The sequence below is a fragment of the Bactrocera tryoni genome, unplaced genomic scaffold (assembly GCF_016617805.1).
Source record: "Bactrocera tryoni isolate S06 unplaced genomic scaffold, CSIRO_BtryS06_freeze2 scaffold_25, whole genome shotgun sequence".
NCBI classification, from domain to species: Eukaryota; Metazoa; Arthropoda; class Insecta; order Diptera; family Tephritidae; genus Bactrocera; species Bactrocera tryoni.
This window is the reverse complement of record NW_024395977.1, coordinates 9,399,188-9,413,829: the sequence shown is the minus strand read 5'-3', so window position 1 is coordinate 9,413,829 and position 14,642 is coordinate 9,399,188. Positions and strand designations below refer to the sequence as shown.

The 14,642-nt window shown below is 35.5% G+C and overlaps 1 protein-coding gene across 1 annotated transcript; it reads left to right on the top strand.

Moving 5' to 3' along the window:
* The first annotated feature begins 13,608 nt into the window (after nucleotides 1–13,608).
* On the top strand, nucleotides 13,609–14,254 carry LOC120780690 (cytoplasmic tRNA 2-thiolation protein 2-like). Its single transcript, XM_040112955.1, has one exon. The coding sequence runs from the start codon at nucleotides 13,682–13,684 to the stop codon at nucleotides 14,252–14,254; it is 573 nt and encodes a 190-aa protein (XP_039968889.1). The 5' UTR covers nucleotides 13,609–13,681.
* Nucleotides 14,255–14,642: the final 388 nt, after the last annotated feature.

The following is a 14,642-nucleotide window of genomic DNA, read 5'->3' as shown; positions in this document are numbered from 1 at the left end:
TTGCTAGATTATTGGTCAAGGACGCAAATGCATTCATAACAAACCAAACGCGATATCTAACGTAAAGATAAAGCGGAATAATTGGAGTGTTGATAAAAAGGTTTATTTTTTTTTTTTTTTTTTATTTTATTTTATAAAAGCTTACATAATAATACAATTATTATACAAACTTAAGAAAATACGCAGCACTAGCATCATGGGCTATCGGCCGACTGGTTATGTTATATGCGTCGAAGAAGGTCGCTGTCTTTCAAAAGTTGTAGATTTTCGAAATGTTGTTGCTTGAGGGATCCATCAATAAAATTATTGGATCAGTATTATTGAAGTTTGACAGTCTATGAGTTTGAAGTGCTGGACAATGTTGCAGAAGATGCAATAGATTTAAATCTGAATCACAAAATGGGCATTGGTTGATCTGAGTGCCATTTAGTATGTGAGCGTGTGTGATAATGGAGTGGCCAATGCGAAGTCTGATATATGGAATGATATAATTAGATGAAAGCGATGACGGAAAGGATGGTTTGATGATTTGAATTTATTTTAGAGTAGTGGTGTCTGTAATTCATCCAATCAAGCGCCAATTTAGTGGATCTTTGTTGAATAATAAGCCGTTTTATATCACTCTTAACAAACAAGGCAGATGTAGTTGTTGGAGTGATGCACACCTCCTTAGCCACCGAGTCCGCAAAAGTATTTCCAATGATTCCAGAGTGACCGGGTATCCACATTATTTTTAGTCTATGTGCTAACGAAAACAACAGCGATCTAATGCCAATAATGACGTCATTGTAGTTACTGCGGTTTTTTAAAGGTTGAAAACACGATAGACTATCTGTACAGATGATGAATTTACCAAGGTTTTGTTGGGCATACTGGACAGCTTTGAGAATACCCGTAGCTTCAGCGGTAAAAATTGAACAAAATGGAAATAATAAACCATACGATATTCTTTGTTGGTTATCATCAACTACAGCAAAAGATGTATGCGACGATTTGGAGCCATCAGTATATATAAACTGCCAACCAAAAGATTTGAAGTGCGCAGATAATTCCAAAAATCGAGATTTATACACAGTGCTTGGAGTGATGGATTTGCGAAGAAAAGTAAGATCACTAATGAAAGAAGATTCATTTACTTTCCACGGTGGAATATATTTACTGCAAGGCAGCAATATTTTAAGCGGCAACTCATTGGTTTTAGCAAACAAAGCACTTTTAAAAATAGAAGACGGTATTTTAGGAGACCTCTTTCTGCAAAGTGATGATTGAAAGTCCTTTTTTATAGTAAAGTTCGTGCTGAGTATGAGTTTTAAATAAAGCTTATTTAAGCTTTCTTCCACTGCATCTTTTAGAGAAGGTAGGCCAGCTTCCGTCAGTATGTTTTTAATTGGCGATGTTGGAAACACTCGAAGAGAACAACGAACTGAAGAATGATAGGGCGCAGCAAGCATCTTTAGATGATTCTTAGAATGATGTCCATAAATTTCCAAGCCATAATTAATTACAGATGAGATGAGGGCTTTAGTGACGTTGACCAGTAAAGCCGAGCCGATGAGTGAGCGCTTACATGAGAGGTATTTAATAATATTTAAATTAACAAAAAGTCTTTTTCTTATATACTGACAATGTTTCTTAAATGTATACTTAGAGTCTAATACAATACCAAGGAACTTAATACTATCTGTACACAAAATGTTTGTATTATCAAATGTGAGCGTTGGGATAGTACATTGATGTTTTTTACAAATATGAAAAAGTTTCGATTTAGGAAAAGATATTGATGTGCCTGAAGTAGAGGACCAACGAGAAAGACGCAATAAAATTTCAGAGAAAGTAATTGTTACTGAAGTCAAATTTGAAGTTTTGAGAATAAAATTAAATCATCAGCATAAATCTGATGCCGGATAGTAACAAAATCTGATAGAATGGTACTGATTTCATCAAATGCAATAGTAAATAGGATCACCAGAGCGGTGACCCTTGTGGGGTACCATTATCTAATGGTAGAACAGAGGATGAAACATTGGATATGATAACACTTAATTTACGGTTGGATAGGAAAGATTTGACAAAGTTAAAAATACGAGAACCCACTCTCCACCTACTAAGCTGTCTTAACACTACATGAATCCCAATCCTGTCAAATGCTTTTAGGAAATCTAAAGAAAGAATAGAAACATGATTTTTGTGGGACAGAGTATCAGAGATAAAGTGATCAAGGTGCAGGAGAGCATCCAACGTACCCTGCCCCCTCTTGAACGCAACTTGGTTGTGCGAAATGAGATTATTAGATTGAGCATACCAGGCGAGTCTAGTAGCAATAATCTTTTCAATCAATTTACCAAGGCAAGGAAGAAGGAAATGGGACGATAACTGCTGACCACACCAGGAGGTTTACCAGGTTTTAAAATAGGAATAATCGCGCTAGTCTTCCAGAGGACAGGGTAGTTGCCACTGAGAAAAATACTGTTGTAAAGTTTGACTAGACGGGATATAAGGAATGGAGGAAGGTGCTTGATGATAAGGTAAGAGATTTTATCAATGCCAGGAGTTTTGCCCTTGACTGACGAGAGGGCTAAATTAAAATCAAGTTCAGATATATCGGCATCTAAATATTCAGCTGATTGAGATAAGGTGGAAGGAGGAAGGTAAGGAGAGCAAAGAGAAGAAAGTTTACTAGAGGAAAAATCAGAAGAGAAATTGGAGTCCAAAGAAATATTGGAAAAGTGGGTGGCAAACTCTTAGGCTATATCTTTGGGATATAGTAGAGTGCCCCGAGGAGTATTTAAATAAGTGATAGGAGAAGAAGGTGATAAACCAGCCAGTCTTTTCATATCAGTCCAGATTTTTCTAGAATCCGAAGAAGAAGTGATATTATTCGTAAATTCTTGGAAACAATGAACCTTAGCAGCCTTAGCTTTATGGCGAAAAAGTGCATTGGATTTTTTGTAAGCTATTAAGTTTGCACTAGAACGTAAACGTTTAAATTGATGCCATGCGATCTGTTTCAGATTTCTTAGTGCAGAAAGCTCATTATTCCACCAAAGAGGAGCAAGCTTGACTGGTTTAGAAGAAGAAAGGGGAAAAGAATAGTTAGAAGCAGAACGTATAATTTTTTGGATTCCAGAAAGCCTCTCGATTGATATTGGAAGAAAAGGGGAAATAACGTGAATGCGAAAAACAGGCTTCTTCAAACCTATCCCAATCAGCCGAATCAGTTTTAAACCGAATCCTGGGCTTAAAAAATGAATGAGGGCGAGAAGTAGATATTTTGGAAAGGATGGGAAAATGATCACTGCCATGGAGATCATCAATACAACACCAGGATATTTTTGAGGAGAGGGAGGCAGAACATATGGAAAGATCAATATTACGTCCCTTGGAGTTAGCCGAGTTAGCCGAAGCAGAGCCCCAAAGGGGACTCCAAGCATTGAAGTCACCACACAAGATAAAAGGATTTGAACCGGAAGGAATAAGATTTAAAAATTCAGTAGTAGAAAATGATTGATCAGGAGGGGAATAAGCACAGATGATTGAAATTTTATAGGGGGCGAGGATCTCAATAGCTACAGAAGAAAAAATTGAAAGGGGTATGGGAAGTAATACGTGAGGTAGATTTCTTTTAACTAGGATGGCAACTCCCTGCTTGTTGGTGGTGTTATGTGGGAGATTAATAAAATATCCCACATAAGCCCTAGGGGTAAAAGCTGAGGCATTATAAGATAGGTGAGTTTCATTCAACAGGATAATAGATGGATTGTACGATCCCATAAGTAACTCTAAGTTAATATAATTATTAACATAACCGTTAATGTTCCATTGAAGAAGTGTAATCATATCATATGTAAACTTATAAAAGAAAAAAGTTAAGCTACGAATATTTTATTTAAACTAAATGTCTTCATTGTAAGAAGGAAAATTGGGTAATGCAAGAGGATCTTGCGAGCAGGAGAGGGTGGGGGAGGGTGTGATAGGACAGGAGGAAAGGATATTGAGAGGAGAGTCAGAGATGGATAAAGGGGAAAAGAGAGGGGAAGGAGAAGTGACAGAAGAGGAGGTAGGATGGGTTGGAAGGGATTGTTTAGATGAATTGATGTCTGTAGTTGTTGTTAGATTAGTTTTGGTAGGATTGTTGGATTTGTTATTAGGTGTTGTTTCATTATTGATTTGATTAGTATTGTTAGAAATTTTAGCTATAGAGGCAAAAGAGTTTGCATTAGAAGTTGTATGAGAAAATTGAATTTTATACTTGGTAACAGCTTCACGCATACTACATTTATAAATAGTTTTAATTTTTAATATTTCTTTGGATTGTTGATATTTAGGGCAAGTATTAGATGATGCCGGGTGGTCGCCCGAGCAATTTGCACACGTTATTCTCTTACATTCAGTAGGTGGGGTATGATCGGAAGGGAGGTTGCATGAGACACAAGAAGGTGAATTACGGCAGTATTTTGCTGTGTGGCCAATTAATTGACATTGCTTACAACGCATAGGATTAGGGTAATACGGACGGACAGTGAGGTTCCTCCAGGCAACATCAATTCTTTCAGGAAGTTTGTATTTATCAAAAGTTAATAAAACTACACCCGTAGGATTACGGGAGCCGTCAGCAATTCGTGAAAACTTATGTACAGCAGAAACACCCTGCTCCTTAAGACCATCAACAATATCTTCTTCTGATAAGTTATTCAGGAATGGGGCGTATATGGTGCCTTTAACCGTATTCAAAGTATTATGAAGCTTGACATTGATATGACCTCCGCCAGGTAAAATTTTTGCAGAAAGAAATTTGCTAGCTGTTTTGTTGTTATTTACAAAGAGCAGTAGGCTACCATCACGTAGCTCAGTAACTTTACTTACTTCCTTACTGATTGCTTGAATACCTTTATACGTAGCGAAGCATGATAACGAATTAAGTGGCTTGTTGTCGTCCAGAGATGACATGACCAAAAATTTTGGATCATCCGTGTTTGAGACTGGTAATTCTGGAAATTGGTCTAACGGGATCGGATTTGGTTTTTTTCTTTTCTTTTTCATTATTGGAGATAATAGGGAAACCTATTATCCCCTAATTTGGTGGCCCCAGGGGCCATAGTAAACGCGAATTTTAGTTTAACAAATTAAGAAATTAAGTGATTGAAAAGATATAAAACGATAGAAAATTAATTCACAAACAAAGCACGAGCGTAATATAAACGCAGAACAAACCGTTATACCGTTTTAACAAACTCAATAAGCACAGAGCGAAAAGCAACCGGTTACGATGACAGTTCGACGGTGAATGTTGTGAAGTCTTAAACTTAATAAACTTATACAAGCATAAATCCAAATATCATTTCTCATTTTAAATTTATTATTTTAATTTCAAAATATAAATATAATTAATGTGTTGACATGTTTGATGGTGCCAACCTTACAGTGTTACGAACTCTCAAAAATACTTTTATTATAATAACGGGGCATCTCTGCCTGTGCAGACTCCACATTGCTCATTGCTTACTAGATATAGAATACTACATAGTTTGCCATATATCGTAAGCTAGAAGCTGTCTCTTCAGCAGTTTAACAGCGCAGTTTTCATTTATATGAAAATTTCGAAGAGGCAACATATCCCATTTATACATATGCCGACGGCATTTTAATTTTGGCAAAATGAAAATTAGAAGAGCGAGTTAAGACGGTTGTGTTATATTATAAAAATAAATTACATTTTCAAAATAACATTTAATATTTAGTACAATATTGTTAATTTATAGAAATATTATGCAAATTGGGTTGGGAAGTCTTAAATTTAATAAACTTATACAAGCATAAATCAAAATATCATTTCTCATTTTAAATTTATTATTTTAATTGGTATATAAAAGTTATGCCACAATTATTATATAGTAGTCCAAAAATATAAATCCTTATTTTTCCCAGAAATACATTTGTAAAAAAAAGGATATTTATCCTTTTTTATGTTCCACACAAAAGATTTAAGGAGTTCAAGAGCTCAAATCGTGCCCTACATCAGCTACCTACCCGACGGCATTTCGCAAATGATAAAATAAAATTTTCAAGAGCTCAAAGCATAGCAAATGCCCACATACAGATTTGGCAATGGCAATAACAGTTAGTATTCTATAAGTTCTATCCTGTCGAGATGCCCTGTAATAAGTGTATCCGAACGTTCCATTGTTTTGTCATCTCATGTAAAAAGCACGTATATCCGAACGTTACATTGTTTTGTCCATAAATTTAAAGACTTTTTGCTGCGCTCCTACTTTAACATCCTTGGTTTTGTCATCTCATGTTAAAAAAAGAAACATTTATTTGGAGAAATAAGAAAGTAATAAGTGTATCCGAACGTTCCATTGTTTTGTCATCTCATGTAAAAAGCACGTGCATCCGAACGTTACATTGTTTTGTCCATAAATTTAGAGACTTTTTGCTGCGCTCCTACTTTAACATCCTTGGTTTTGTCATCTCATGTTAAAAAAAAAGAAACATTTAATTGGAGAAATAAGAAAGTAATAAGTGTATCCGAACGTTCCATTGTTTTGTCATCTCATGTAAAAAGCACGTATATCCGAACGTTACATTGTTTTGTCCATAAATTTAAAGACTTTTTGCTGCGCTCCTACTTTAACATCCTTGGTTTTGTCATCTCATGTTAAAAAAAGAAACATTTATTTGGAGAAATATTGAAATACTGCTAAAAGTGATTTTCTTCTCGCTGCTTACAATGCCGAGGAAAAGAAAACGACCTGACATACGTCGTCGAAGTCGTGTAAATGTGCAACGAGCTACTTTACGCTCCAACCGCCAGTCGTACAAATATGGGAGAATTACGTTCAAGAGTAAATAACTATCAAGTGGATAGGGGGAGAATGGAACGAGTTCGTGCACATCGATCACAACAGCAGCGAGCACGGGATAACGAATTTAATCGATTCCGCAGACGCAATGCTCCTGTAAACCTCGAACGAGGAGCATTTTCCTATGATCCGGAATTTGATTATAGTGTCGAAAAATCTGTGACGATTGGAGAAATGTCAATCATTTGTCAACATTGTGAAGCATTAAAGTACAGTAGTGAATCTGCAGGATTATGTTGTGCTGGTGGCAATGTACAATTGCCTCAATTGGTTCCACCACCTGAACCGTTACACTCATTAGTTATGACATCGTTTGGTGCAACGCATATAGTACAAGACGGGTTCATGCCTAATTTCAAGGTAGTATACCATAATTGTTTTAGTGAAATTCTAATTTGTATTTGTATCACAATTAATTTAACCAGTTCTTAAACAATTACATACAGATACAAGGACAAATTCATCACCTACTGGGGGCAATGCTGCCAGTGCCAGATGCAGATCATAAATTTTTACAAATTTATTTTATGGGCAATCAAGATGTGGAAGTTGATACACGTTGTGGTCATAATCCAACCGTCAAGCGAATCATTGTCCAATAACTGCAAACATTTCTTCACGAGAATAATGAATTAGTGAAGATGTTCAAAATGGCACTGGATCGGATGCCATCAGACAGCCATAATATTGTAATAAGAGCCGACAAAACACCTGCTGGAGAGCATGCAAGGAGGTTTAATTCACCGACAATAGATGAAGTGGCTATTGTCGTTGTTGGAGAGAATTTGCAATCAAGAGATATTGTACTTCATCGCCGGAACAATGAATTGAAACGTGTATATGAAACGCATAGAGCTTATGATGCTTTACAATACCCATTAATTTTCTGACAGGGAGAAGATGGGTACCATTTTAATATCAAAATGGTTAATCCAACAACAGGTAATTAGATTATACAAAATAAAATATTTTATATGTTCAATATATAAATGTATTTTTTTATCATATGTACTTCCAGGTGCTGATACACACAAAAAAGTCAGTGCCATGAATTATTATGCATACAGACTCATGATCCGTGAAGGTGAAGTAAATCACATTTTGATATATCAACGGCTCTTTCATCAGTATGCAGTGGACATGTACGTCAAAATTGAGACTGAAAGATTGACATACATCCGTCTTAACCAACAGCAGCTTCGATCTGAAGAGTACAATTATCTTCGCGATGCAATCAATGCTGACGGCAATGTAAATAATGTAGGAAGAATGACAATTTTACCGGCCACTTACATCGAAAGCCCGCGCCACATGCACGAGTACGCTCAAGATGCGATGTCTTATGTTCGAAAGTATGGCCGTCCAGACCTATTTATTACATTCACCTGTAACCCACAATGGATTGAAATAAAAAAAGAACTGCTACACAACCAAACACCACTTGATAGGCATGACATCACAGCCAGAGTTTACAAGCAAAAATTAAAATCTTTAATGAATTTCATTACAAAGCATCGTGTGTATGGCCAAGTACGTTGTTGGATGTACTCTGTTGAGTGGCAAAAGCGTGGTTTGCCAAATGCTCATATATTAGTCTGGTTGGTTGACAAAATAAGGCCAGAAGAAATTGATTCCATTATTTCAGCCGAAATTCCTGATGAAACGGTTGACCCAAAATTGCATACAATAGTAACTAAACACATGATACATGGACCTTGCGGAGTTTTCAACAACAGCTCACCCTGTATGATCGACGGCAAGTGCTCCAAACGGTACCCGAGAAACTTTCTTGCTGAAACCATCTCGGGAATCGATGGTTACCCATTGTATCGTCGGCGATCAGTTGAGGACGGTGGACGATCTGTAGATGTCAAGATAAAAGGACAAGATTTTCAAGTAGACAATCGTTGGATTGTGCCGTTCTCGCCCATATTGTCCAAAACTTTTGAAGCTCACATCAACGTGGAATTTTGTAACTCTGTGAAATCCATAAAGTACATATGTAAATATGTTAACAAAGGTAGCGACATGGCCATGTTCGCAGTAACAAACACAAATGATGAAGTGTCTCACTATCAGATGGGTTGCTATGTAAGCAGCAATGAGCCTATTTGGCGCATATTTTCGTTTGCAATTCATGAAAGACATCCCACTGTATTGTATTTGGCATTCATTGAGAGAATTTTTTCTTAACTTTTCAAATCGCTTCTTAAGGATAGAAAGTGATCATTGAAGTTGTTTTTACAGTTTTCACCATAGATTCTTGTTTTGTTGATTCATTTTTTTGCTTTTGCGTTTTTGTTGTATATGCGTATGCGTTTTTTATGTTTGCTTATTCAAAGTATACATTTGTCACAATTGAGGGATGTGACCAACCTTTTCAACTGGGAGGATCTGAACCGCCAAAAATATATATATAATAACTAAATTCTTTCTATTCATTTTAGATATTTGCAAATTTCGGGGAAAAAATCTCAAGCCGGACCCAGTCATTATTTGTTTGATTTGTAAGATCAAACGATTAAACTCAATAAAGATTTCTTAAATTCTTACCGGAGGTGGAGGCAAAGTAAGGACCTAATTACGTTGAGAAATATTTCATTTGTTAAGTGCATGCGTACTGCATATAAATGCATATAAATATAGGCGTGTTGCATATGTATCTATATTTTCATGTTCAATTTATTTGAATATACATATTTACTATTAGGGGACTGTATGTTTTGTTCCATATTTCTTACCTTATCTTATCTTATTTAGTATTCTTAATTTGTAGAATATATAAAAAAGGACTAAATATATTGCTGCAATCCGCCCTTTTGAACATTATTATTATTATATTTAAATTACGCAACACTAATAGTTCCGATACCAAAAGTTTATTCAACGAGCTGAACTACCATAAATAAGTTCTGTTACAAAAACTTGCAAAATTCGGTTTGCAATGTATGTATGTATGTATATATAAATAAATATAGAAGGACGGCGCAAATTATTTCTCTACTCCCTTTTTCAGTTTGTACAATTTGGTAACAAAATGTTTAGCTTCACAGAAGCCTCAACATTATTTAACTACATTTTAGGGTTCTGTTGAGCTTAATTTTTGTGAAATCGCCACATCTAATTCGTATTTCAGTACGCCTCATATTGAAATTTATGTAAATTATCTAATTATCCGCGCGTTTATCACAAATGTAACGGGAAATCCATGTGAAGTGCCAATTCAGTGCGTACAGATGTCAAAATATGTAAACAAAGAGGAGCATGTTTCACTTGGTATTGTAGATTTTGCTCGAACCTTTTAGAAATTATTCGCGCTTATACATAAGTGTGTTGCAGCTTAGCTAAATGTTAAATAAAATTGTCTGCCTAAATTTGACATTCTCTGTTAAAACTAAGTAATGATTTTTTTTTGCATCGACGCTCGTGAGTTGCTTATAAATTAACATTTTCTGATTTTTGATTTTGAACCATCTTCATTGGATTCCCTTCAAAGTGGTTAGTCAGCTATAGCGAACGACAAAAACCCAACTTATTTTTATATATATGTAAGAATAATTGGATTACAACGAAAGTTCAATAAGGATTTAAAGTGATGTTTGCACTATTTAATAGAAAAAAGTGTAGAACCGAATTAGTGAAGTTTTAGTGGATATAAAATTAAAAAATATATTTGTAAAAATACATTAAAAATTGGAGAAACACGCATTTCAAATAGTTGAATTTTTGAACTTTAAATGCAAATATCTCAAAAGCCATAAGTCAGCGGCTATCGTATATATATATATATATGTATATATATATAAATATATTCTTGATCTGGAGAACGTCCTCTATCCGTACATACCCATTTCAAACCCGAAATCGGGGATGCTATTCAAGTCCCAGCCGAGAAATTAAACGTCGCAAATGCGTTTAGTTTAAATTTAAAAAGCCAATTTTACTTTCCATTTGGCACATCAATAGCGAGGGTTCTCTTGCTTTTGCAAAACCTTTGAATGGTGCATGTATTTCAAGAATTTTAGAATTTTCCCAATTGTTGCAACGAGACAACAACCAAACCCACGCAGACAAATATTTGCAAGGACTGTAAAATATATCAGACCAAGATCCATGTTTATTTTGTGCAAAAACACTTAAAAAATAATTACAACCTTGTGCCAGCTGTTATTTCACATAAAGATATACTTCGTTGTTAAATTTTTTGCAGACAAAAAAGAGAAAGGATGAAATGCCTGAGTACGAAGAGCCGACAAGGGTAATGCAGGGGTAATGCTCGAAAATGCGGCGACTAACAGAAGGCTTCAAGACCAGAGTAATACTCTTCTAGAACTCTCAGAGGTGATCTAGTGACTGATGCCCAGAGCATACTGAAATTATGGAGGGAACACTTCTGCAGCCTGCTTTATGGCAGTGAAAGTATAACGCCAGGAGAAGGCGAACCCGATTCCCCAATCGATGACGATGGAGCAGACGTTCCATTGCCCGACCATGAAGAAGCTCGAATAGCAAATACCCGTCTGAAGAACAACAAAGCGGCGGGGGCCAATGGATTACCGACCGAGCTATTCAAACACCGCGGCGAAGAACTGATAAGGAGCATGCATCAGCTTCTTTGTAAAATATGGTCGGACGAATCGTTGGGCAGATTGGAATTTAAGTGTGCTCCATATAAAAGAGGACCCCACAATCTGCGCCAACTACCGTGGGATAAGCCTCCTCAACATCGCATATAAGGTTCTATCGAGCGTATTGTGTGAAAGATTAAAGCCCACCGTCAACAAACTGATTGGACCTTATCAGTGTGACTTTAGACCTGGCAAATCAACAACTGACCAGATATTCACCGAGCGCCAAATCTTGGAAAAGTTCAGTGAAAGGAGAATCGACACGCACCACCTCATCGTCGATTTCAAAGCTGCCTTTGACTGCAGGAAAAGGAGCTGCCTATATGCCGCGAGAGAAAGTACTGCGAAAGATTTATGGTCCTTTGCGCGTTGACAACCGCGAATATCGCATTCAATGGATTGATGAGCTGAATGAAATATACGACAACATTGACATAGTTCAACGAAAACCTGGCTTTGCTTCGAATTTCCAATTGGCGCCGCCTTGCGAAAAACAGAAACGACTGGCGCGCTGTTGTTATTTCGGCTATAACCGTGTAAGCGGTTTCTACCCCAGTAAAGGATAAATATAAACTGTTAAGGAAGGTAGGCTTTAAATAGATTTATAATTTTAATTAAATCTTAAAGATTTGTCACTGTTTTTTTGTTAAGAATGCATGCAGAAAGTGCGCCAATTCATAATTGTCATGCGCAATAGTCATTTACAAAGCATTGACCGAACCAGCTGTTCATATATGACTAAATACTGCAATGGGTGCTTTCATGGAATTGCATATTTCGGTATAGGATTTTTGCATTTTATGTCATCGTGCAATCTTGCAGAGCAAAAGAATCCTCCCAGTCTGCAAAAATTGTTAATACAATAAGACATATTTTCCCTCCAACTGTACACCGATATCTATGTTACCGTTTGTCACACAGCGTAACCCCACATCACGACAGGCTAACTGTGAAATCTATTGCCATTGCCGTTGCCAAATCTGCCCTGCAAGACGGGTAGCTGTTAGCAAACTTGTAAGCGACTTGTTATTGTTCACTTTTGCCATCGTTAAAATATTTGTTACTTCTGTTCAGAGAGTGGGAAAAAAGCAACACATTTCATATTTTTGAGCTATAACAACTGTAACATTAATTTTATATGTATATCAATTGAAATAACAAGTTTAATATGAGGAAAAATATTTTGATATATGCTTACATAAGTTTATTAAATTTATGACTTTGCTCAATCGGCAAAGCATTTTGTATAATTTTTCTGCAAATAAATAATATTAAACTAAATATTTATTTGTTCGAAAAATGTATTAAATTATATTACTTTATTTTTATAATTTAACACAACTATATTAATACTCGCTCTACTGAGTTTAATCCTACCGAAATGAAACCGCCGTCAGTATATGTGTAAATGGGATGTGTTACTCTTCGCAATTTTCATAAAAAAGAAAATTGATCTGTCAAACTGCTGAAGTGACAGCTTATTCCATAAGCAATAGCAAATTGCCTTGTCTCCACAGGCAATAGGCACGGCAATACAGTTAGTATGCCATAAAATTTATCCTGTCGAGATGCCCCGTAAGGTTAATGTTATTGAATTAGAAAAACGATAAATTTGAGAATTTTAACCCAAAGTGCATAAAGTGTGTTCTAAAGCTAGTGATATTGGTATATATGAAATATGTGTAGTATAGGAGATGACGATGTTCTTGATGATGGCATCAGCAGCCTCATGACACCACAAGAACAAATAGTACACTATTTGCCAAAAGGAACTTGTTATAAATGCGGTCAAGACGGACAATTGTATAAAATACATTTTCGCGAAGCTGAATGTAAGAATTGTTTTCTCATTTTTGTGAACCATAAATTTCGAGCAACAGTTGGATCTTCTAAAGCTCTTCCAAGAAATGTGGATATTCTTTTAGTGTTTGATGGAAGTGCTGAGTCTGTAGTCTTGCTAGATATGTTACAAACGGCGCAATCGGGATCAAATTTTAAGAGACTGCATTGCTACCTCAAAGTTCTATTTATTGATGATTACGAAGCCTACAAAGGCACTTATTGAAATAAATGATTATAAATTGTATATACAGCAAGTAAAAGATCTTTTGATTAAGCTACGATAATATAAAATGTTATGTTACTAATTTAAGATCTGGCATACATCAAAAGCCATTTGATATTAAAGATATGGACCTATATTTGAACAGAGAAATTAAAAAAGAAAAAGTATTTTCCAACGACATCAATAACATTCAAACGTCAACAAGTCGTAACGAATTTATAAAACTTTATCGAAAGAACTTAATAGCTTCTATGGCTACGATCTTAAGTTGCAAATACGCTTTTATACCTACAATAAGTATAAGTATAGCTACCGATCTGCTCTCAGCCATTGCACTTGGACAGGGAAATAACGTCGCATATGATGTTGCCTTCAAAGATGATCGTTTGGTTAATGGGATCAAAATCATGCGTCCAATTAAAGATCTAAGTGAAACAGAGGTCTTGCTCTATATACGTGCACGAAATATAAAATGGTGGGATAGACGAGATCATGTCATAAATGCTTCAAGCAGTATACAACGAATAACTGGGTCATTTATACGTAATCTACAAAAAAACTACAGCTCCACCGTTTCAACTATAATTTGTACAGGAAATAAAATCACCTCAAATAATGACCGTTATGAAGAATTTAAGGAAAAATGCTGTTTGTGTAATTCTTCAATAGTTAACTCGGAAACTCTTTTCAGCTGTTAGGTATTCTCGATATGTGTCTGAAAGAACGTCAAGTGATTTTGATTTAGACACAAACTTCAAAAATTCTTGAACTTAACCCAAAACCAAGATCAAAAAGTATGCCACAGTTGTCAAAATATAGGACGGGATAGCGATATTAATTTAATAAAGCATTATTTATAAAATAATGATTTAAATTCATTCAATATAAAACTTTTTAAAATTTGTTAATTATAGGTGTTATTAATTTGTATGATGTATTCACAGCCAAAATTACGATAGAGGAACACCTATACACACATTTACTCTCCTCAGACTTGAAGTTTTCGTGTTATTTATATTTAAAGTTAAACATTTTTATAAAGTAATTTAAGCTATTTCACTATGTTTTTGCACACATGCACACATT